The sequence below is a fragment of the Melanotaenia boesemani genome, chromosome 8, assembly GCF_017639745.1.
Source record: "Melanotaenia boesemani isolate fMelBoe1 chromosome 8, fMelBoe1.pri, whole genome shotgun sequence".
In the NCBI taxonomy this organism is placed as follows: Eukaryota; Metazoa; Chordata; class Actinopteri; order Atheriniformes; family Melanotaeniidae; genus Melanotaenia; species Melanotaenia boesemani.
In genome coordinates, this window is record NC_055689.1 from 713183 (window position 1) to 739539 (window position 26357).

Below are 26357 nucleotides of genomic sequence, written 5' to 3' on the forward strand. Positions count from 1 at the left end.
AGAGAAGAAGCCAGATGTGAACAAGATCCAAAACCAGCTTCTTCCGTCTTCTCTGGACCAAAGCTCATTTAAAACGGTCTGAGGCAAAGTGGAAACCTGGATGAAGATGTGAACTAGTTTGTGGAAAGCATGGACGGCGTGTCCTGCAGACTAAAGAGGAGAGGGAGCATCCAGCTTGTTATCAGTGGACAGGTGAAAAGCTGCATCTCTGATGGGATGGGGCTGCATTAGTGCCTATGGCGTGGGCAGCTTCCACATCTGTGAAGCTCCATCAATGCTGAAAAGTACATGGAGGTTTTAGAGCAACATCTGCTCCCATCCAGACAACGTCTCTTTCAGGGAAGGCCTTGCAGATTTCAGCAAGACGATGCTGAACCACATCCTGCATCCATCACAGCAGCATGGCTTCACAGGAGAAGAGTCCGGCTGCTGAACTGGCCTGCCTGCAGTCCAGACCTTTCACCAGTACACAACATCTGGAGCATCATGGAAGCAGAAATGCAGCAACCAAGGTCGAGGACTGTAGAGCAGCTAGAATCCTGCATCAGACCAGAATGGGACAACATTCCTCTCCTAAAACTCCAGCAACTGGTCTCCTCGCTTAACAGACGTTTCCAGACATGTTAGAAGAAAAGATGCTACACCATGCTGAACACCACCCTGGAACTACTTTTTACACCGTACTGAACATCAACCTGGAACTACTTTTTACACCATGCTGAACATCACCCTGGAACTACTTTTTACACCATGCTGAACATCACCCTGGAACTACTTTTTACACCATGCTGAACATCACCCTGGAACCACTTTTTACACCATGCTGAACATCACCCTGGAACTACTTTTTGCACCGTGCTGAACATCACCCTGGAACTACTTTTTACACCGTGCTGAACATCACCCTGGAACTACTTTTTACACCATGCCGAACATCACCCTGGAACTACTTTTTACACCATGCTGAACATCACCCTGGAACTACTTTTTACACCGTGCTGAACATCACCCTGGAACTACTTTTTACACCATGCTGAACATCACCCTGAAACTACTTTTTAGACCGTGCTGAACATCACCCTGGAACTACTTTTTTAACTCTGGAACTACTTTTTACACCGTGCTGAACATCACCGTGAAACTACTTTTTACATCGTGCCTAACATCACCCTGGAACTACTTTTTACACCATGCCAAACGTCACCCTGCAACTTCTTTTTACACCGTGCTGAACACCACCCTGGAACTACTTTTTCCACCATGCTGAACATCAACCCTGGAACTACTTTTTACACCGTGCTGAACATCACCCTGGAACTACTTTTTACACCGTCCCGAACATCACCCTGGAACTACTTTTTACACCGTGCCGAACATCACCCTGGAACTACTTTTTACACAGTGCCGAACATCACCCCGGAACTACTTTTTACACAGTGCCGAACATCAACCCGGAACTACTTTTTACACCGTGCCGAACATCACCCTGGAACTACTTTTCACACCGTGCCGAACATCACCCTGGAACTAGTTTTTACACCGTGCTGAACATCACCCTGGAACTACTTTTTACACCGTGCCGAACATCACCCTGGAACTACTTTTTACACCTTGCCGAACTTCACCCCGGAACTACTTTTTACACCGTGCTGAACATCACCCTGGAACTACTTTTCACACCGTGCCGAACATCACCCTGGAACTACTTTTTACACCATGTTGAACATCACCGTGAAACTACTTCTTACATCGTGCCTAACGTCACCCTGGAACTACTTTTTACACCGTGCCGAACGTCACCCTGCAACTTCTTTTTACACCGTGCTGAACACCACCCTGGAACTACTTTTTCCACCATGCTGAACATCAACCCTGGAACTACTTTTTACACCGTGCCGAACATCACCCTGGAACTACTTTTTACACCGTGCCGAACTTCACCCCGGAACTACTTTTTACACCGTGCTGAACATCACCCTGGAACTACTTTTCACACCGTGCCGAACATCACCCTGGAACCACTTTTTACACCATGTTGAACATCACCGTGAAACTACTTCTTACATCGTGCCTAACGTCACCCTGGAACTACTTTTTACACCGTGCCAAACGTCACCCTGCAACTTCTTTTTACCCCGTGCTGAACACCACCCTGGAACTACTTTTTCCACCATGCTGAACATCAACGCTGGAACTACTTTTTACACCGTGCCGAACATCACGCTGGAACTAGTTTTTACACCGTGCCGAACATCACCCTGGAACTACTTTTTACACCGTGCCGAACATCACCCCGGAACTACTTTTTACACCGTGCCGAACATCACCCCGGAACTACTTTTTACACCGTGCCGAACATCACCCTGGAACTACTTTTTACACAGTGCCGAACATCACCCCGGAACTACTTTTTACACAGTGCCGAACATCACCCCGGAGCTACTTTTTACACCGTGCCGAACATCACCCCGGAACTACTTTTCACACCGTGCCGAACATCACCCCGGAACTACTTTTCACACCGTGCCGAACATCACCCTGGAACTACTTTTTACACCGTGCCGAACATCACCCTGGAACTACTTTTTACACCGTGCCGAACATCACCCTGGAACTACTTTTTACACCGTGCCGAACATCACCCTGGAACTACTTTTTACACCGTGCCGAACATCACCCTGGAACTACTTTTTACACCGTGCCGAACATCACCCTGGAACTACTTTTTACACCGTGCCGAACATCACCCTGGAACTACTTTTTCCAGACGTGTTGCTGCATCAGATTCGTCGTCGTTTGAAAGCATTTGCTAAATGCTGGTTAGGCTCCAGCTTCCCAGCGGCATTTAATTGGACAATGCGCTATAGATGATGGTTGTTTGAGAAGTTGTTTTTTTTCTCAGAAGTTGCAGAAATTATGTTGTGTTGATAATTCACACAAAGATGAATAATTTGTAATAAAAATCAAAAGTCTGTATTTTGCCCAGATCTGACCACCAGGCTCTTTATGTAGTCGGTGTCTTTGATGTGTTGTGATGCAGCTGTCCATGAACCTTCCCTCTGCTGCTTCTGTAGTATTTACGTTACATCTCTGCTGCTTCATATCAACTGAAGTCTTTTTGTTTTCTATGTTTGTCAGATCTTTGTGTTTATTGAAGGAGATATTAATCCCCTTCACAGGATTTTTGAGTGTTGTTAACTAATGGTTAGAGTTCAGCAAACTGGAGTCTACTTCAAGGTGTTACTTTCAGATAAACTAAACACACCCAAACTAAATATGGATCAGGTTCTTTTAGCTGTGTCAGATCTAAATCTTAAACTAGAAGTTGGAGCTGCTGGATGTGGATGGAGAAGTGGTGATTGATTCTCTAAAAGTTCCTCCTGCAGCTTTGTTTAGGCTTGTCCTGCGCAGCTCGCTCATCGTCTGGGGTTAGCCTCAGGCGAAGCCACAACGGCTCGCCGTGTGCGCCATTATCCTGCTCTGCAGCACACACTGATAATTTGGTTTTGAGCTAGGAGGAGCACGGACTGAGAATATAATCCAATTACTTCTGCATTATGAGACCACGATGAAGCAGGAGATTTTCTGTTGCTGACTCAATGAGGACATTCAGATGAGAGTTAGCTTGCGCTGGATCAGTCAGAAAAAGGAGAATAATGCCTTTATTTTGTGTCTATTACATCCACTGAGCCTGATTTAATTAAAACACTAAGGCCAAAAGGCAGCAGAGGAACAGAAATGAAGCGTCTCTTTCTGTGTCTTTGAAAGTTTGGGTCTAATCCAGCAGAATTTAATGTACAGAATCCTTTAAATTCATACACCTAGAATTCTTATTATTTTTCATCCACGTCCTATTAATTTAAAGTGATTTCACTTTTACCTCTGCTGTGTTTCTGAATAATGTCTGTTCACTGATCTTTCGTCCTTTACACCAGTGGTTCTCAAACTGGGGATTGCCAGATAATTAAAAAAATATATATCCTACATTTGTCAAATAAATTTGGGATTTTTACCAGGGCTGTCAAAATTAAACCATTAATGAAGAGAGATGTCTTTGAAATTAGCACCTTAAAATTTTTTAACACAGTAACATGTAAACAACAAAGTTAGCACAGATGCCTTATCAAAAATCAGAATTTGGCATTATCTCCATGAAAGAAACTGATTTTGACTTGTAGATGCCTTGTCACAGCAGTGAACCACCTAAAACCACTTTATCCTCCTTTATCCAGTAACAATATACTCCAGATGCATCCAAGATTGCAGCCAAGCCACACCTGTGTGTGGATCTCAATGCTTGAGATTTCAACCATTTTTAAAGGTTTTTAAGGTTTTTATGATATTTTATGTCTTTTGGGTTCATTCTGAATTATACATCTCGAAAAAGAAGACATCTACTCCACATCTGGATATTTTGTCATTTTTATTAGATGATTAAGCCAAATTTAGAACTCTAAACCTGTACTATCCTACTAGCCTAACTGGAATCCACCTGCTGGAGTACTGGAGACAAGCTGTGCTACTTTTCATCATATATACTGGACTTTGCACAGTTTTAAATGTATTGGTGGACAAACAACTCTGAAAAAGGTATGCAACCTCCAGTTGCTAGTTAGCCAGCTAAAGATTGCCTGCACTCATTTGTTAGCGCTGTCTGTTAGCCTCTTCTATTGTTTGCTGGCCTGATGTGGATAGCCTTGCTTACTAGCCATTACTGGTAGTCCTGGCTGCCAGCCCTGTATGGTATCACTGTCTGCTAGCCACTATCTGGGTGCCCTGCTTGCTAGACTGCTATTGATAGCCTTATCTGCTAACCACCCACTTTATGCTCTGCTAACCTGCTACTGGGAACCCTGCCTTCTAGCCAACCTCTGGATAACTCTACTAGCCTGCTGCTGGGAGCCCTGCCTGCTAGCTTGCTGCTAGTAGCCCTGCCTGCTAGCCACCCACCGGATGCTCTGCTAACCTGCCTGCTAGCCACCGATTGCTCTGCTAGCCTGCTACTGGGAGCCCAGTCTGCTGACCTACTGCTCGTAGTTCTGCCTGCTAGCCACCCACCGAATGCTCTGCTAGCCTGCTGCTGGTGGCCCTATCTGCTAACCACCCACTGGATGCTCTGCTAGCCTGCTGCTGGCAGCCCGCCTGCTAGCCACCCACCAGATGTTCTGGTAGCCTGCTGCTGGCAGCCCGCCTGCTAGCCACCCACCAGATGTTCTGGTAGCCTGCTACTGGGAGCCCTGCCTGCTAACTTGCTGCTGGTAGCCATGCCTGCCAGCCTGCTAGCCTGCTGCTGGTGGTTATTTGCTAGCCACCCACTGGATGCTCTGTTTTGGGAGCTTGCTGCTGGTAATCCTGCCTCTTAGTCACCACCACCTTAATCTTCAAATTAATTGGGTAACTTGCCATCATGTATTTGTTTATATTCTTCATAATGATAAACTCCAGCCCTGTATTAGATGAAGTAAATAGGCACAAAATGAGCAATAATATAACAATACAGTTGAACATTTGTCAGTTCTCCACCTCGACTAGTCATTATGAGTTATGCCATCATTGTATCAGTTTGTGTCACCAACAAAACATTTACGGTTCACAAGTACAAGTTACATTGGTTCTGTATCTTCAGAACCTACTGTTGTTAAATGACCATTTTATTGTCTCAGATTATTCTTTCGTTCAAAAATTTAGAGGTCAGTGGTAATGATAAATATTATTCAAGTAAACAAAAAGTGTGTTGTATGATTATGTTCAGCCCAATCCTGGTCCTGCCACCCCTTTGCAAACCTTATCCACTCCTTCTGATTTTAAAAGCAGACATGGACTTGGTTTTATACATTTAAATGTTAGAAGCCTTGTCCCTAAAATGGATATGCTCAAGATCTGGGCAAATACAACCAATAGTGATGTCATTATTATCTCTGAAACTTGGCTCAAAAGATCTGTACCTGATCAATTAATATATATTGAAGGTTACAAAGTTTATAGATCTGAGGTGGGGTTGCTATTTATGTTAAATCTAAGTTTATAAGCTTTATAACTCAGTAACTAAAGCTAAAGAGTTTGAAATTCTGGCAATCAAAATAAAAATGTCAAAGGATTTTGAAATAACAGTAGTTGGATGCTATAGACCTCCGTCTGCATCAAAAAATGCTTTTTAGTCTATGTCCAATATATTACATGAAATAAATAACATGAATTTATTCTTATGGGTGATCTAAATTAGGACTGGTTTTCAGGAAATTCAGATTGTCTAAAAGAATTGTGTAATGGCCTAAATTTGGAGCAACTTATAAATGAACCAACAAGAATAAACCCCAAAGCACAAATAAAATCTACCCTGATTGATCTAATCATAACAAACACAGCTCATAAATACACCTCAACTGCCGTATTTTGTAATGTCAGTGATCATTGTGTAGTTGCTTGTGTAAGAAATACAAGAATCCCCAAGGTAAAACCTCGCGTCATCTTAAACAGACACTTTAAACGTTTTGATCAACAGGCTTTTCTGCATGATCTGTATCACAGTGATCTTAGCAGGGTGTCTTTGATTTCAGATGTTGAATTGGCATGGGAATTTTTTCATTCAATTTTTCTTTCCATTGTAAACAAACGTACCTATCAAAAAGTTTAGAATCAGTGGGAAGGACAATCCTTGGTTCTCAGACAGTCTTTCAGAACTAATTTGTTTGAGAAATAAGTTGTGGGCACAAGCTAGATTTTCCAACTCTGCAACTGACTGCATTCAGAACTGTAAGAAATAAGTATACTTTAATGATTAGGAAGTCCAAATCTGAGTTTTATTTAAAGTCACTTACAGACAACCCAAATAACCCTTTAAAGTTTTGGAAGTCAGTTAAATCTTTGTCTGGTGCCCATGTGACCTCAAACCTCCCAGAACAGATTATTGTAGGCTCAGATGCAGTAAACGATAAAGCAACTGTGGTCAATCAATTTAATAAACACTTCATTCAGGCTGGATTAATATTTGACCGAACTGTAAATCCATCTGTCCCATGTCCTGCCATTTCAAAAACAGAAAATGAAAACGTTAACTCGGAACTCTTTCATTTCAAAACAATTTCAGTGTCAGAAGTACATAAAGCTCTGAAAGACATTGATAACAAAAAGTCTGCAGGTCCAGATAATCTGGAACCCTTCCTGTTAAAAGTGTCAACTGATATTATTGCAGAGACCATTACTCATATTTTCAATCTGAATCTTCTTTCCAACTCCATTCCTGAATGTTGGAAAGCAGCGTATGTCCTCCCTTTACATAAAGCCGGAGGCCCATCAGAGTTGAATAATTATCGTCCAATATCAAAACTTTCAGTTCTGCCTAAGATCCTTGAATCACTGGTAAACTCACAGTTAAAAAATTTTCTTAATTACCAATAACATTTTAAATAATCTCCAGTCAGGCTTTAGAAGTGGCCATAGTGTCACTGCTGCTACAATTGTGACAAACAATATTATCTGGGCCTTGGACAGAAAACAACACTGTGCTGCATTATTTGTTGATCTTTCTAAGGCGTTTGATTCAGTTGATCATGATTTGTTACTAACCACATTACAATCAATTGGTTTATGTTCGAAGGCTGTTGCATGGTTCCAGAATTATCCCTTAGATCATCCTCAGTGTGTTTATGCTGAAGGTTATTCATCTGAATCTCTGGAGATAACCAAAGGTGTCCCTCAAGGATCAATCTTGGGTCCCATTTTCTTTTCTATCTTTATAAATGATTTAGATAAAGACATTCAAGCAAAACTACATCTATATGCTGATGATACAGTGATTTACACCCAAGCTTCCACCATTGCAGGAGCAGTACATGAACTTCAGGCTGCATTTCAGGCATTGAAAAATACATTGAGTCTAAAATTGGTTTTAAATACACAGAAAACAAAGTCTTGGTCTTCTCAAAAGCTCGATCACAGCTACTTGACAATTGTCATATCTCGTCTTTAGATGGACAATCCATAGAGTATCTTCATACAAGTACTTAGGGATATGGATTGATGATAACCTCTCCTTCAATGTACATATTACAACTTTAGTCAAAAAGCTTAAAGTAAAACTTGGCTTTTATTTTAGAAACAAACCTTGCTTTACTTTACTTGTTTGTTTTTTGGGGGTTTTTTGCAGCATAACTCCATACTGGGCAGTGTGTTTGCAGACTTCTATGACCAACAGCTGCCGTCCATTCAAGCCAGCGCTCTCTCACAGCAGGTAAAAACACTCTGCATGTGTCAGACCAACAACTTTCACCTTCTACCATAGTTGCCGTAGGAAAACAATGAGAAAAATGGGTACTGCAACGTTTCTTTTCTTTTCCTGTGATTGCCAGTTGGAGCAGTTCAACATGATGGAGACCCCCATCAGTTCTGACAGCCTGTTTAACCAGACCTCCACCCTCAACTATTCCCAGGCTCTTATGATGGGTTTGACTGGCCATTGCAACATACAAGATGCACAGCAGCTGGGATACAGTAGCCATTGCAACATCCCCAACATCATTCTCACAGGTGCTGCTTCAGTCTTTTGTTAAGGCAGATACATCCAGCACAAAGGTTGGGGTTCATTCTTGCTTACCTAGAGGCATTTGACACAATAGCCCCATTTCCACCTACAGGGACAGGTCGCTACGCATTTTTGTATATTTCCACAGGCAAAAACTGGGAAGGTGCCACAATATCTGACTGAACCTTCCTCTTTTTTTCTAGACCCTTCATTTGGAGTCCCAGTCCTAACCCTTTAACCTGGAGCTTGACACACTAGAATTCTCTGATTGGTGGATAGAATCTTTCTTTTTGACTCAGCAATAAGAACAAAGCAGGAACAGCTCAACTTTTAAATATACAGAGGATTTATTGTCAATGAGAAGCCAAGAGGAAAGAAGACATCTTGCTGGATGTCCACCATTCTCTTATCCGATACACTGCCTACCAGCTGAGGGTTCCTGCAGAAATGCGACAGAGATCAGGGTTTACCGAACTAAACTATCCCCTAACAACCCGGACCTACTGGTGGAAACGGGGCTAAAGATGCACATATGTACAGTATGTTTTAAAAAAAACAAAACGTAGTTGTTAAGCAGAGAAAATGCTGGAAGACGAAGCAGGGTCACCTTTGGTCATTTGACCAAGTACAAATTAAAAATGGAGAGATATGTATTTTTATTATCCACTGGGTATGTTGTGTTTCTAAGTTGTGTTGTCTGGAGACAGAAGCAGCTGATCGCTGGTAGTACTGGTAACCCTGGTTCAGGTATCCAGTGTGCCAGTAGAGAACCACTGCCGGCTCTTAAGCAAGGTCCTTAACTTCCAAATGCTCCCTGGGTGCCTGAACATGGCTTAAAACATGGATTAAACTGCTCTCTACTACACCTAGACATGGGTCAAATGCAGAGCCAAATTTCCTAATCGAGATTAATACAGTAAAATTTATTAATCTTTATACTATAATCTGATTTTACTCTGTCAGATAATGGCAGTTATCTGATTATGAGAAATGAAAGAAACTCACCTCCTGGGCTCGTATATCCGATTTTTTTAAGTTGTTTTGTCTCACATTTCATAGAGAATTTGATGAGCAGACATTTGTGGGTTTCAGGGTGAACTGTGTTCACAGACAGTGGTTTCTGAAAGTCTTCCTGAGTCCATCCCGTGGTTTCCAGTAGAGAATCATGTCTGGCATTTTTAAATGAAATGAAGAAATACTTTATTAACCCTCTGAAGGGATATTACAGTGCTGTGGTAGGTTTTTGGCTGCTGTCAGGAATCACCTATGGCAGAGTGCGAACCATACCGTGGGCTTAGGGGGAGCCTCTTTTTTGCATTTCCTATCTTTTTTTCGGCAAGTAAGAACATGATGCCAGCTGATATTACAGCTTGCCCCACAGAACATAGGCATACCAATACATAATGGTTAACAACTCTTATGCAACAATAATACATAACAGGTGCAAATGTCCCTTGCAAAAAAAATTTTTAACACTCTTTTTGCGAAGATTAGCTTACATAGTTAATATTCCCCACATATCACACACGTACACAGTGATGCTTGCCATACACAATATAATGAGCAATGATAGTTTCCCATATTGTAAATAGTTAAAGCAGGTCTTACCTTACCTTTTACGCATTTACTTCTTTTATTTTGTATTTAACGTAGATCTACAGGAAGTTTAACTTGGAGTGCCGCCACGCTTCAGTGGTCACAATAATTACAGCATCCATAGTCATACTTTAGGCTACAGTGAATTTGTGAGCAATCAGCATACATTTTATTGTCAGTATTATATAGCTCCCCCAACATTTCATAAATCCTGTTTGTAGGGGAGCTCATGTTTCATTAAGGGGAGCTATAGCTCCCCCAGCTCCCCTGTGGTTCGCTCCCTGACCTATGGTGTCTTTCATCTTGCAGCTTCTTGAAAAAACCTCTGACTGAACACACTCTGCTGTTTCCTCGCGGTTTAGAGGATGTGATGAATCCTCCATCATGTCCAGCAGCTTGTACAGCATTCTTCTCTGGAGAATTATCTCCAGGATCCAGATCAGACCCCAGAACAGAACCAGAACTTCTAGATCCTGATTCTTTAAAGACAACATGGAGGAAAACTCACTGCTAACAGTTTGATGTCTTGTGTACAGATCTTTTCCTCTACTGGGACATGTCCACGTTGAATAGTCCAGTAGGACCTCCTCCTTTTAGCTTTCTGCTGACTTTATGTCTCAATGTGCTCGTACAGTCTTAAAGCAGAGTGGAGACACAATAGAGTCCTGCAGCCATGTTCTGGTGAGAACACATAACACTGCGTTACCTGCATTCTGCTATCATCATTAGCACTTGGAGCTCATCCATTTTGTTAGCTAACAAAGTGTTATTACCATCAGAACGCTTGGAAGAAAAGGTTTGAATTTCCTCCTCTTGTCTCTCTACCTTGCTCCAGTTCTGCATCCTCCTCGTTTCCTCTTCAACTCGTGTGGGATTTGGTCCAATGATCTTTAAAAAACTTCAGTTTCTCCTTCATGTATCTAAAGACGTGCCCAGACTGAACAGCCTGTTACATGTCACATGAGGCATATCACATCACATCGAATAATGAATGAAATGGTGATCTTAAAGATAATCATCAATGTGACTGACTGCCCGTCAGTCCTGTCGTTCTAGTATATGGACACCAGTCCAAGGTCATCATAGACCAGAACTGCTCAGAAGTCTCACCACACTGAGTATCCAGACCTGCTCTAAGGACTCAGTAGGTGTTTTTATTCTGAGCAGCTCGTCTATAAAGGGAGCAAAGCTCTGTGACGATGTCATGGCCGTACTCACAACAGCAGGTGAGATATGTGATAAATAAAGTGTGAAATGGGGTGTGAAAGGGAAGACAGAGCAGAGGAGTAAACAAGCAGCGTCTATTAAAAAAACGCCATTTTAACTTTACCTCACCATGTGTGAAATAAAGTCTGACCTTAAGTGTGATAGAACTACAAAGGAAATCAGTTTCATATACATATTATACTAGTGCACTGATTTTTTTAAAAGTATTTGCACATCTTTTATATTTTATAATTAAATGGATATGTGAACATATTTCATACATGTATATCAGTATACTGCCATTTGTCACTGTAAATATGGAGTGTTCCATCCTAGGTACCCCATGATTCGATTTAAATACAATTCAGGGTGCTTTGATTCACTTATTAAACAATTATCATCTTTTGCCTCCATTCAGGGTTTTATTCTCATTCCGTGTCTACTTCATACCTTTAAATCCACTCAGTATCCATTAATTCAAATAACCAAACAAACTTATCTCTACTCCCTTTTATTGATGTCAAACCATAAATAAACATAGTTTTCATATTATGTTCATATTTTCCATGGAATGTACAGGAAAGATGTGTTAGCAATGGTTAGGAGCAGCAGCAGGTGTTCTGGTGGGCATATGTTATAGCTACACCTGGTTAATGCACATGTGTAGCACAGAAATCTGCAATAATCATCAATTCAGCCCAAGCTGCAGCCTCCACTGGTAAAATGTGAAGCCAATGTGGAAGTGCAAAAAATTGTCTCCAAAACAGAGCAAATCCCATTTTAAAAAGACCAACTTCACAGCGTGTCCTTTTAATTGACAGGTATCCCAATATCCGCGGCAAGAAGAGAGTGCAGCACAACTGCGGTTTTTAGCCGGCTAACAGCGCGCCTTAGCTTTAGCCCACCTACCTCCATTAGCTGGTTAGCTACCGTTAGCTCCAGGTTAGGTCTTAGCTACAGGCAGCTCGGAGTTTGATTGTTGTCAGTAATCCACCACCACCTTCACAGTGCCCCTCTGAGCTCCACCTCTTTGCCTATTTTTGGATTTACCGGGAATGACGGCATGTGTGACGCTGCCAAGATGGCGATAGTTGTAACCGCACAACAAGCTTCAATTCAGTTCTTTAGAAACCTACGGGTGACATCACGGGGGCTCCGGGCATCTTTTAGTCTATGATTCAGCCCCCAGTGACTGCTGTGTCGGCACACAGTTGATAGTAGGACTGGGCAATATATCGAGATTTTCAAATAAATCGAGACTTTATCAGACACAATATAGAAGGAGGGAATATCATTTATATGGAGATAGCTTGTTTTGAGTTAAAAGCATCTTTTCTTTTGCATTTTGCACAGCTGTATTTTTGTCATGGTCATTAAAAAGTACTTTTCAATTTATTTTGTTTTAGGAGCAATTAATTTAATATAAAGGTACTTTAATTTCTGCTGTTTTAATGCACATGTGCTGCTGAACCATAATAAAAGTATATTTAGCACTGAAGGCTGTAAATCAGACCTGTCTCTTTGGTTTCTTGACAAAAAATATATATATTGAGATATAGAATAGAATAGAATGCCTTGTCATTATACACATATACAATGAGATTAAGCCATCACCAATGTCAGTGCAAAGAGAGCAGTATAGAAGATAAATAAATAAATAAAAGATCTAAGGTATAAAATATTTACCGAAATAAACAGATGTGCACACTCCTTGAGTTATTTGCAGATATAAGTATGATGTATATACCTGTATACTATACATGTATATGGGCCATTCTACAGAATTCGTGCAAAGTCCAGAGTTGGAAACATATTTTAAAAAGATGTTTTTTTTCCAAAAACCTCGTCCATACATATATTGCACCATATTTCTATGGTACATATCTAGTAAAGGTGCAGTCCAATTTCATATATTTATGTCTGTCTGTTCTTGAAATGTTTTTCCACTCCTGAAAGGTGTCACTACCGTAACATAGAAACACACTGCAATAAAAAATCATTACATTAATCTGTTAATATTGTGTGTCCATACATCCTCTAAAGAATATTTTTAGAAATTTTTCATGAAGGGTTTTACAACTAAATAAATTAAAACTATTTTTTAAACAAATTTTGAAGTTTATTTTCTAAGACTTCATTAAAATTTAAATGCAATCTTTTTTGTAAAATAAATTACACTGATCATAGAGATCTCAGAGTAAATTAGTTGTTAAATTGAAGTTACATTTAACCAGCAGTTATCATAAAATGTTATTTAATGACTCAGTTATTATTTTATTTTACAAAACATTCAGCGTTACGGTAGTGACTGCACTGTTACGGTAGTGACTGCACTGTTTTGGTCATGACCACAGTATTATGTTTGCAAGGTTGCATTATTTCCCCTCAACCTTATTGCTTAATTTTAACTCACAACCAGCTTTTCAATGTGAATTTTACAAACACAAATGTTTCTAATCAATAAAATGAGGTTATTTACTATTGAAGAGTCATTTATTTTACATTACTTCAACCTCGTAGCGCATCTACTGCAACATGACAGTAAAACAACTAAAACAAATATGACTATGTCTTGACTAGGTTTAAGGTTTTGTGTTGGGCAGTTTTCTGATAGATGAACTTTAGATGTGGGTTGTCTGCAGTCTTGTTGATCACTCTGTGGGAGCTGCCTAGTGTTATGAAAAAGAAGGGTCTTTCTGATATGCACAGGAACTCTGTGCTTCCTTACTTCCTTCTGAGTTTTTGATCTTGGGGAACATTTTGACTTCTCTGGATTCATACACAATCTATAGCCCCGTTTTCTATATTTTTCTTTTTTCCGTTCAAGGTCTTTAATCTTCAGCTCAAGGGTCTTTATTTTTCTGTGGGCACGCATTACCAAACGTCTCTTATGAATCTCATAGGAAGTGTGTGGAGTAACAATCTCACTAGAAACGTGTGGAAGTTGGGGAGGTGTGGGTGAAGACATGGCAGAAGGCGGGGCAGAGGGTGTGGGAGGTGGCGTGGAAGTTGTGCACAATCTCTTCATCTCTCTTTGACTTTTCACCAATACCCTGTGATGCTGCTGTCGTTTTCGCCATGATCGTCTGACCTTCCTTTGCTCCCTGTCAGATAAATCACTGATAGATTTGATCTTTCCTTCTTCCTTTCGTTTCTTGTTTCGTTCTCTTCCCTTCTTTAAATATTCTTTGTACTTCTCTGGGTCTTCCCTCAATCTTTTTCTGTATTCTCTCACCCTCTCTGCTCCACTCTTTTTATGTTCTTTTGGCATTACTGCTCGCTTTCTCCCAGCTTAGCTGTATAACGTGAAATATAAGTCAGCATTATCATCATGTTTATCATATTAAACATTATTTAGCACTTTTAAGAATGAAATGTGTTTTACAAATCAAATATATTATTAATATTATTGTTTCGAGGAGTATATTGTAATAACAATGATCAAATATTGCCTTAATTATGTGGAACATTACAAGTTGTCACTACCGTAATGATTATGTCACAACCTTAACGTTACAATTTGTTACGGTTGTGACTGTTACGGTTGTGACATTTTTAGCTAATTCCTAGCATAACTCAAACATGCAAACAAGTAAATGGCTAGCAACAGATGTTTTGAACAGTTGTACACACAACAAAAATTAACTTTTTGGTTTGAGCCCTCAAAAGTGTACTTATTTGCAGATAATATGTGTACGGTTGTGACAGTTATTAATGTAACATACTGATATTCAGACTTTGGAACACATTTACTTGAAAATGATGAGAGGTAATCACTCACCATGCACCATGAGGGACAGGGACGCAGTTTGACTTCCTGGTCAGAATTTCAGGTGTCTGACTAACACTAGGCTCCAACCATGAAGCAAAATGACTCGTGTTACGGTTGTCACATAAAAGTGTGGGACACCATTTTTTAAAGCATGCTTTTGTCGTTTTAAAATAATTTCAAAATGAATCTAAATATTTTACATTCTGTTTAAAATAAACCAAACATATGTTTTAAAATACACCATTGGAAAAAATTACAAAATTCTTTTAAGTATTATTTTCATGAGTTGAAATTTAGGGCTTAGAGATTGGGACAACTACTTCCCAATAGAAAGTACCTAGGAAGGTAGCATTAATGATGATTTTCTATATATTTGGCTTAATTATTATTGAGTTACAGTCTTGTGTTTAACTAGATAATACCATAATCTTAGTAAATGTTGAAGGTCTGAATTTTTAATTGTTTTGTTAAATAGTTTTTTTTATGTGGGACAGCAATTTGCACAAATTTGGTAGAATGGCCCATATAGTGTTTGAGCTGAAAATATATAAATTACACTGAAACATATCCAAGTCAGAAAATGTATTGCACATTCAAAGTATTCTTGCACGTATCATGATATGTTGTACATGTCACATGACAGAAAGTATTGCACATATGTCGTTAGTGTCCCAAGTATTTCACATTTGAATTCCTACAGGAGTTTAGGGCAGTTATTGCTTTTGGAAGGAAACTGTTTTTGAGTCTGTTTGTTTTAGTCCTGATGCACCTGTAGCGCCTCCCAGAGGGCAGCAGGGCAAACAGATCAGAGCCAGGGTGGGAGCTGTCATTTATGATGTTTCTGGCTCTGCTGAGGCAGCAGGAGGTGTAAATGTCCATCAGGGAGGGGAGAGGGCAGCCAATGATCTTCTGTGCTGTCTTTACAACTCTCTGTAGCCTCTCCCTGTCTGCTACAGTGCAGCTGCCGTACCATACTGTGATGCAGTATGTCAGCAGGCTCTCGATGGATGAGCGGTAGAAGGTCAGCAGCAGGTTGGAGTTTAGTTTGTGCTTCCTGAGGACTCTCAGGAAGCGTAGCCGCTGCTGAGCCTTCTTGGTGATTGACGTGATATTCTCTGTCCAGGAGATGTCGGCCGAGATGATGACGCCAAGAAACCTGATGGTGTGGACCCTCTCCACACACTCGCCGTTTATGTAGAGGGGGGCTGGGTCTGTGCTGAACCTCCTGAAGTCGATGATAATCTCCCTGGTTTTCTTGGTGTTGAGAGTGAGGTTGTTCTCAGAACACCAAGCAGCCAGCTTCAGGATCTCCTCCCTGTAGGCAGCCTCATCACCCCCAGAGATGAGTCCGACCACTGTAGTGTCGTCAGCGAACCTGACGATGAGGTTGTCATTGTGGGCCGGCCTGCAGTCGTGGGTGTAGAGGCAGTACAGGAGGGGGCTCAGCACACAGCCCTGTGGGGAGCCGATGCTCAGCGTGCGGGTGGAGGAGAGGTGGGGACCTAGTCTCACAGTTTGGAGTCGGTCTGTTAGAAAGTCCTTTATCCAGGCACATGTGAGAGGGGGGAGGCCAACAGTGTCCAGTTTTGTGCATAATCTGTCCGGGATTATTGTGTTAAACGCAGAACTGTAATCCACAAAGAGCATCCGGACGTAGCTCTGCTGCTGCTCCAGGTGGTTCAGCGCAGAGTGAAGAGCTACAGCTATGGCGTCCTCAGTGGATCTGTTCGCGCGGTATGCAAACTGGTGGGAGTCGAAGTCTGGGGGGAGATGGTCCTTGATGTGCTGAAGAACAAGTCTCTCAAAGCACTTCATGATTACCGGAGTGAGGGCCACCGGTCGGTAATCGTTCAGGCTGGTGATGGGAGATTTCTTCGGCACCGGGACTATTGTGGAAGATTTGAGGCAGTGTGGGATGACTGCCTGATCCAGGGAGAGGTTGAAGATCCTGGTAAAGGTGGGGGCGAGCTGGTGGGCGCACGCTCTGAGCACCTTGCCCGGTACTCCGTCTGGGCCAGTAGCCTTCTTAGTGTTCACTGCCAGGAGCACCCGTCTGACATCGTGCTCCTGGATGGTGAGTGGGGTGGTGCGGGAGCCAGATGGGGGTGGGGGTGGGAGCATGGTTGGAGCAGATGCATGCTGCTGTGATTCAAACCAGGCAAAGAAGCAGTTTAGCTCCTCTGCCAGTGTTGCGCTCTGATCTGCTGTCGACACATCACAACCTCTGAAGTTAGTGATGTCCTGTATGCCCTGCCACACCTCCCGAGTGTTGTTGCTGGACAGGTGGGACTCTATGCGCATCCTGTGGTCCGCCTTGGCTCTTTTTATGCCTCTTTTCAGGTCAGCTCGAGCAGCACTATACAGTGCTCTGTCCCCTGACCTGAAGGCAGCGTCCCGGGCTCTGAGGAGTGCACGGACCTGGCTGGTCATCCAGGGTTTCTGGTTAGGGAAAGCCCTGATGGTTTTGTCCACAGTCACATTCCCGATGCAGAACTGAATATAGTCCAGTACCGTTCCTGTAAATGTCTCCAGCTCCTGTTGTTCAAACACGTCCCAGTCTGTCTGTTGGAAACAGTCTTGGAGTTTGGCGAGGGCATCTTCAGGCCAGGTTGTTACAGTTTTTGTGGTGGGCCTGTTCCTACGTCTGAGGGGGGTGTAGGCTGGGGGAAGCAGGAGGGAAAGATGGTCTGACTGTCCGAGGTGGGGGAGGGGTACGGCCCTGTATGCATGCTTGATGTTAGTGTAGACATGATCCAGGGTGTTCTCCCCCCTTGTAGCACACTTAACATGCTGGTAGAACTTCGGTAGTACAGTTTTTAAGTTGGCCTTATTAAAGTCCCCTGCAATAATGTGAACATCGTTGGGATAGGCCCGCTGTTGTTCATTTATGGTGTTCAGCAGGAGAGAGAGCGCCGTGTTTACACTGGCGTCGGGTGGGACATACGCAGCTGTGACGATAACAACAGTCAGCTCTCTCGGCAGAAAAAAAGGCCGACATCTAACAGACATGTACTCTATGTCCGGACAACAGTGTTGGTCTATGATTGTCCCGTTGTTACACCAGTTGTCGTGCACATAGATACAGAGCCCCCCTCCTCTGCTCTTACCAGAGTCCTCTGTCCTGTCCCAGCGTAGCAGAGTTCGGCCTGCTAGCTGCACGCTAGCATCGGGTATGTCCGGGTGAAGCCAGGTTTCAGTGATAATCAGTACACAACAATCCCGGACATAGCAATTTTCCAGCGAGTAGTAATTCCAGGTCGTCCGTTTTATGTACCAGGGATCTGGCGTTGGAGAGATACAGGCTCGGAAGAGGTGGCTTGTGAGGTTGTTTTCTTAGCCGTAGCATAACGCCGGACCTGCAGTCCCGCTTCTGCTTCCTCTCCCTCCTCCGTCTGCGCCGCCTTCCAGACCCGATAACAATCCACAGAGAGTCCGGTGGTCTCGCTATGTCGTCTGGAATTTTGTGCCTGTGGTGAAAGTCACTTGAAATAGATATCTGGTGTTGGTTTCCGATATCCAAGAGCATCTGGCGGATGTACGGGATGTTCGCATGACCAGTCATGCACAAAAGAAAGAAAAACAACAGAAAAAGAAAGAGAAAAGAGCACTGGAATGGGGAGCCATAAGCCGCCGCATCCATGTGCACCGCCATCTTGTATCATATATCTATATTGTGATTCAGGTAAAAAATATCGAGATATAAGATTCGGTTCATATCACCCAGCCCTAGTTGATAGTGAAGCAGCAAGTCAGTTTAGTGTTTTATGTTGCATGTAGGGCTGCACGGCGGTGTGGTGTTTAGCACCGTAGCCACAGTAAAGAAGATCGCTGGCTCGAGACTCAGCTGGGGGATGTTGGAACAGCGACCTCTCTGTGTGGAGTTAGCTTGTTCTCCCGTCTATGCGTGGGTTCTCTCCAGGTACTCGGGCTTCCTCCCACCTTCCAATGCACCTCCTGGAGTGTGAATGGTTGTTTGTCTGTCTGTGTTGGCCCTGTGATGGACTGGCAACCTGTCCAGGTGAACCTGTCTCTTGCCTGCTAATTGCTGGGATAGTTTCCATCTTCCCCGCGACCCTAAATTTGGGCTAAGTGGTGCAGAAAATAACATGACATGCTGCATATTAACTGCACATTGCTCAAGTGCATCTCATGTATGACTAAACTTGAGGGGAAACTCAGATGTAGTGTATGAAACTGTACTTTTAATACAGTTTTTTTCTGTTAACCTTTTTGGAAGTGGGGTCATAATACGTATTGAGCATCCAGTGCCTTCTTCCTAAAACGTGTCGTAGGGGGGAGTAGGGTTTTCCATCGCAGCCAGGTGCGGACGCAGCTGCCGAGAGTGCATCCAATCTACCTGCAGCCTGGGAGTGGAGCGAGGGGGGAAGGGTCCAACATTCCAGGGGAACTTGATAACCAGCCATCCAAGACCAGTTCAGGGAGCCAGATTAAGGTAACAGCATTTGTTTTGTTTCCAGGCTAGAGGTTGTTTCGTCTGCCTTAAGTCTTCAGTGGTCTCGCTGGCTACGAAGTTTTGGGTCAGTTTCCACCGAGCTGAGCCGACAACTTCTCCAAGTTGGTGTCCACCCCATGTACAAGCTCTGAAACTGCAACCAGCCTGCCATTCTGAGCTAGGATGGCATCCAGTTTACGGTTAAGCTCTTGCAACGCCATAGTCTGATTGTTTGTAGCTCAGCACAGTACACCTGCACAAAAGTCCGGCAGCTTGCCAGTGGCCGCCAACAGTGCCCGAATTTTGTGATACACCAGGAAACCACTTGCTCCAAACATCAGAAACCCAGTTTTGATGAATCCAAATGTGTAGATGTCCTCAACGGAAAGAATAATAAATAAATAATAAATATCATTGTAGCCCATCTATCAAAACAGCACATGTGGTTTTGATTAAGTAGTCTAATCAGAGATAGGAGGCTATGGTATGCTACCGTATGCCAAAGCAACAGAACTCTGGCAGCTTCTCCTCCTCTGACCTGGGCTAGGAAACCATGAGGTGCTGTCGTAGGTTTTATTATTATTATTATTACATTTTTGGGGGCTTCAAACAACTCACATATGGAGTAAGTCTTGTCCAGGCCGTGTCCGTTCTCATGTCCATAACAAGCGGCAACCTCCACCTGTAAAATGTGAAGCCAATGCAGAAGTGCAAGAAATTTGCAGTTCCCCCCTCGTCCACTAGGGGCTCCACAACAGAGTAAATCCCCATAGACTCCCATGTCAAAAAGGCCAACTTCACAGCAGAAATAAACATGTTTAAAGCCTGGTACAAAAACCCATTTTAGGATTAATAGGTCAAGTTTACCTTCATGACAACTGTGAGGGGAGTGAATTTTTTTTTAACTCATCCGTTTGGATGTTATTTAATCTTGAAAGTCAGCATAATTAAGGGCGTGTCCTTATGATTGACAGGTATCCAATATCCGCGGAAAGAAGGGAGAGTGCAGCACAACCGCGGTTTTTAGCCGGCTAACAGCGCGCCTTAGCTTTAGCCCGCCTACCTCCGTTAGCTGGTTAGCTACCGTTAGCTCTGGGTTAGCTTGGTTAGCTCACAGTCTCCCTCTCAGCTCGACCTCTTTGCCCATTTTTGGATTTTCCGGGACTAACGACAGGCGTGATGCAGCCAAAATGGCGACGGTGGGAACACCCAACAAGCTTCACTTTTGCTCTTCAGAAACCTACGGGCGACATCACAGAAGCTCCGCCCATCTTTTATATACAGTCTATGGTCCATAGAAACCAAACAGTTTCCAACCGTTAGCCTTCAGAGCTGATCTTTGTGATCTCATGCTGAGTAACAGAGGCTGAAAACTAGATGCTGCCTCCTGGTATCTTTGTTGTTTACGCCCGGACTCTTGAGGGGGACGGACTGGACAGTTTGCGGCTGTGTTCCTGTCATTTAGTTACTATGAAAAATAATAGATTTTGAACATTTACGAATCGTAATTGAATTGATACGTGTCGCCTCGCAATGAATCGATCAAATAGTGAACCAGCTACCCCTAGTAAATACAGAATAAAAAAATCATTTGTGAGCATTTTTCATGAAATCATCTGAAGAGGATGTCAGGCAGAGTTTGGATCAAATGTCATCTCATTTTAGCCAAAAAGCGTGAACATCGTTTTTTTACTGTTAAAATGTGTTGTTTGTGTTCAGTGAGCGGTGAGTCTCCACCCAGCCTCCCCAAGGATCTGGCCGGCTCGCTGTCCACCGACATCAGCTTCGATGTGGACTCCCAGTTCCCGCTGGACGATCTGAAAATCGACCCGCTGACGCTGGACGGCCTGCACATGCTGAATGACCCGGACATGATCCTGGCCGACCCTGCCACTGAGGATGCGTTTCGCCTCGATCGGTTGTAACCGGCTATACTCAACATGCTCGTGCACAAGTGTGTGAACTCTGCTGAGGAGAAGACATCTGGAGTGGGATGTTCAGGGGCCTTGTCTGGCTAGAGATCATCTTAAAAGAGGCCATTGTAGGAAATCAAAATGTTTAAAGACTGCTGCCAAGTCCCCGTTAAGGTATGGAACTTCTACTTCTGAGAAAGAAACATCCAGTTTGGTTAATTCAGACCAGTGGTTCCCAACCTGTTTTCCTCGAGGACCCCCTTCATGCAAATACTAAATGCCATGGACACTCCACCCCACCCGTACTGAAACCATGCTGGTTTTATGCTTTCAAAAAGAAGATTCTCACCACAAACACTGTATTCTGGCTGAGCCCTGACATTCCATAAAGCCAAAGTTAAGTTAGCAACATACAGACATAATTTTTTCTTAAAATCGGGACAGTGTGTGGACATTAATCGCAATGGCTCTAAACGTTCAAAGCTGCACTTTTTTGGCGGACCCCAGGTTGGGAACCACTGTTCTAGATTCCTAGTACTCATTTCAGTAAGCTTGATGAGGAAGACACTGATGATTTATTCCTTTTAAATAACTAAACTATATCTGCAGAGAATCCTATAAGAAATTCCAGGACACATGAAATACCTCTTCCTGCGAGGCAAGCTAGCTGTTCTCAGCTTGGATATATCTTTCGTGCTGTTATCTGGATGGTTTGTAAAATATGCCCCAATGAGGCAGTGACTCATAATTTGACAGCCTAATTTATTTTTAGGAAATGCTGAATTTTGATTTTATTGTGGGAAACAGGCGTCATCAGTTATGCATGAAAACATAAATCACTGTGGAAACTTGTTTTGCCTTAATAGCTTAACGTTTTGGTTTTCATGCAAAGAGAAATATGTAAAAGAGGGAAAAATATGAATTAAGCAATTTTTTATTTACTTGCAGTTTGTTTGGCGTGCATTGTTCATTGTTATGATGACACTACCATATCGGTTCCCATGTTCATTCACACAACTGAAATGGGAGGAAGTGAGGTCTATGTAATGATCCAGATGTTTACAACCTTGTTTTGTATTTTACATGTACACAATGTGGTTGGAGTTTGCGTAATTATATCTATGCAAAACTACAATGATTAATAGGACTGTAAAACAAGGGATACATGTATAAATGGGAGAATACTTATCAGATCCCCTGCTGTTTTTGCAAGCTCACCTCCTTACACAGACATGAACTGTCCATCATTCAACGGTAGATTCCTTGTAACAGATACAGAATATCAACAAAAAAACCAAAAAAACTAAAGTAATGACAGTTTAAAGATCTATTTGTATGTATGTGAAAGAGTAAATGTGACTCAGTATTTGGTGGAGAAACTCTTCTTGCTCCTCTTTACAGATACTCTCCAGTCATTTGGCAATGTGACGTATCGTTTCCCACCACAGTTTTCTCCTGGACAAAACCCGACGACCACGGCTGCCTCGCATATTTACTGTTTGTTTAAAGCATCATTTGTGCCAAGGGTTGACTACGTCCAGCCTAATAAGTTGCTGTTTTCTTTTTTGCAAAAAGACTAACACAAAAAAACTAATGAACACAAGCTTGAACGGGTATAATCTCAGATTTTAATCTAAATATGCAGCTCATGTTGACACGTTGATGCAGTATGCTGGTGAGACTGTTTCAAAATCATTTATACATTTCAACACTTAGTAGTTAATATCTTGTTATGTATCCTTACACACATGCAACTTCGCATTTGAATAAACCTCAAAATAAATGACAACAGTCTGGATATTTATAGCAGTTAACAAGCAGATTGCAAATTCAAAAGAGAAGAAAGAGATCATGACTCCCATGTCTTCTTTTCCACGGATTCTTTTTGCTGCTCCGGACTGACTCCAGCATGATTTTGTCCTTTTGCACAGCCAGAGAAAAGTCCTTGCTTGACATGTCACAGTCCGTTATGTGAAGTCCATATTGGATCTGTTCAGTGCTGCATCTGTTTCTAGAATCTGACCATTTCTTGGTCATTAAAGAGAAAAGCCTCAACAAAAGCATTTGAGCCTCGCACACTTAGGACAAATCAGGGCAAATGAGACAATCTCGAACATGGTCGGGTTGGCTTTGCCTGGGTTTGAAAAATTGCCATCCACTTCTTGCCGGTAAGGACACAACTCCTCATCAAGTTGATCCATGTTGGTGGTCATTTTCAGGATGTCACACCTGCTCCAGGTGAGTGAAGGTGAGCTTCTCGTAGAGTCCAGTAGGCTTCAGTTTCAGCAGTCAATAAGTAAAGACAGTGTCATAGAACTTCAGAAAGTCCTGTTGTACTTTGATTTTTGTTTGCTTTGTTTCTCCACCAGCTGCTGGTCTGATATCCAAAGAAGCTGTCCTGTTTTGGTTACAGTATCTTAGTTTAGCTTCTGCACTTTATAGACGTCTGTGATGCAGAGCTTTGTTTCCTCCAAAACCACACCCATGTTGTGAAAGAAACACAGTTAAATCTCTGCTGCATCTGTTTTTTCTTCATCCTAAAACTCCTTAGAGCTACAGGATAGGTCTCCCCGAGTGACCTGAAGTAAGAGGTGGGAGCTGGCCACCTTTCAACGGCTGGATGAAGCTATCGGGTTCAAATGTGATGCAGAATTTCATGCCACTCGATGTCACACACTAAAACCATCTTTCCTTTGTTCGAGGCACCTGATGCTACAGAAAAACACACGGGCTCAGCTTCTTGTGGAGACAGATCATCCAAAATATTCTGCCATGTTGGGTCGCAGCACATTCGTTGTGATCATCTCTGCTTTCATTCGGCAAAAGTGAATCTTTTTCACCACATTTGAATCACTTAATAACTACGTAGCTGCACTACATAGTGACTCAATCTCTTGGCAATTCGGACACAAGCTGCCTATTTTTTCCTCGCTGCAAGCCACGTGACTACCGCTGTCACCACGGCAACCACAATGCACGTCAAGATGTCATTCCAAATCCAATCCAAAGTTGTGTGTAAATATTTTTTTTATTCCTTATGTTGTAGTTTGTACTTTGTTTGTTTGCTTATAGGTAATTTTGCGCAGCTCAATTTTTTCACCTCCTTGCGCCATATTGAGCTTCTGCCCGCAATGCATTGTGGTCTATACTGACCCGTCTAGTGACCATCAATGCTCACTACTTTTCAAGATGCATTGTGGGTAATTTTGAGTGCTCTACTTTTTTCTCTCTGGACATTCGGACATTCCGACAAAATGGGGTGACCCCTATACAGTGTGTGCAGAATTATTAGGCAAATGAGTATTTTGATCACATCATCCTCTTTATGCATGTTGTTCTACTCCAACCTGTACAGGCTTGAAAGCCTTCTACTAATTAAGCATATCAGGTGATGTGCAGCTCTGTAATGAGAAGGGGTGTGGTCTAATGACATCAACACCCTATATCAGGTGTGCATAATTATTAGGCAACTTCCATTCCTTTGGTAAAATGGGTCAGAAGAGAGATTTGATGGACTCTGAAAAGTGAAAAATAGTGAGATGTCTTGCAAAGGGATGCAGCACTCTTAAAATTGCCAAGCTTTTGAGGCGTGATCATCGAACAATCAAGCGTTTCATTCAAAATAGTCAACAGGGTCGCAAGAAGCGTGTTGAAAAAACAAGGCGCAAAATAACTGCCCATGAACTGAGGAAAATCAAGCGTGAAGCTGCCAAGATGCCATTGGCCACCAGTTTTGCCATATTTCAGAGCTGCAACATCACTGGAGTGCCAAGAAGCACAAGGTGTGCAATACTCAGGGACATGGCCAAGGTAAGGAAGGCTGAAAAACGACCACCACTGAACAAGACACACAAGATAAAACGTCAAGACTGGGCCAAGAAATATCATAAGACTGATTTTTCTAAGGTTTTATGGACTGATGAAATGAGAGTGAGTCTTGATGGGCCAGATGGATGGGCCCGTGGCTGGATCAGTACAGGGCAGAGAGCTCCTCTCCGACTCAGACGCCAGCAAGGTGGAGGTGGGATACTGGTATGGGCTGGTATCATCAAAGATAAGCTTGTGGGACCTTTTCGGGTTGAGGATGGAGTCAAGCTCAACTCCCAGTCCTACTGCCAGTTTCTGGAAGACACCTTCTTCAAGCAGTGGTACAGGAAGAAGTCAGCATCGTTCAAGAAAAACACGATTTTCATGCAGGACAATGCTCCATCACACGCATCCAAGTACTCCACCGCGTGGCTGGCCAGAAAAGGTCTAAAAGAAGAAAAAATAATGACATGGCCTCCTTGTTCACCTGATCTTAACCCCATAGAGAACCTGTGGTCCCTCATCAAATGTGAGATCTACAGGGATGGAAAACAGTACACCTCTCTGAACAGGGTCTGGGAGGCTGTGGTTGCTGCTGCACGCAATGCTGATCGTGAACAGATCAAGACACTGACAGAATCTATGGATGGCAGGCTTTTGAGTGTCCTCGCAAAGAAAGGTGGTTATATTGGTCACTGAGTTGTTTTTGTTTTGTTTTTAAATGCCAGAAATGTATATTTGTAAATTTTGAGTTGTTATATTGGTTTTCCTGGTGAAAATAAATAAGAGAAATGGGTATATTTTTGGTTTTTGTTAAGTTGCCTAATAATTATACACAGTAATAGTCACCTGCACACACAGATCTCCTCCTAAGATACTAAAACTAAAAAAGCCCCACTCCAACTTCCAAAAATATTCAGCTTTGATATTTATGAGTCTTTTGTGTTCATTGCGAACATAGTAGTTGTTCAGTAATAAAATTAATCCTCAAAAATACAACTTGCCTAATTATTCTGCACAGCCTGGACAGGGCACCGTCCTCCTCCTCCTCCTCTGGTCACATGTCAGCTTTACTCCTCTGCGCTGCCC

The 26357-nt window shown here is 42.5% G+C and overlaps 1 protein-coding gene and 1 long non-coding RNA gene across 3 annotated transcripts in view; both read left to right on the top strand.

Annotated features, from left to right (window-relative positions):
- Window positions 1–24458, top strand: part of crtc1a (CREB regulated transcription coactivator 1a) — a 42031-nt gene extending 17573 nt beyond the window's left edge. For both annotated transcript variants that reach the window (XM_041992361.1, XM_041992362.1), the window contains 3 exons: window positions 8147–8230; window positions 8349–8526; window positions 21268–24458. In XM_041992361.1, the coding sequence (XP_041848295.1) occupies window positions 8147–8230; window positions 8349–8526; window positions 21268–21473 (468 nt within the window). In that variant the 3' untranslated portion in view covers window positions 21474–24458. The remainder of the gene's footprint in view (window positions 1–8146; window positions 8231–8348; window positions 8527–21267) is intronic.
- On the top strand, window positions 13041–15750 carry LOC121644443. Its single transcript, XR_006011275.1, has 3 exons — window positions 13041–13072; window positions 14743–14744; window positions 15673–15750. It is a non-coding gene; the product is annotated as an uncharacterized LOC121644443 (long non-coding RNA).
- Window positions 24459–26357: the final 1899 nt, after the last annotated feature.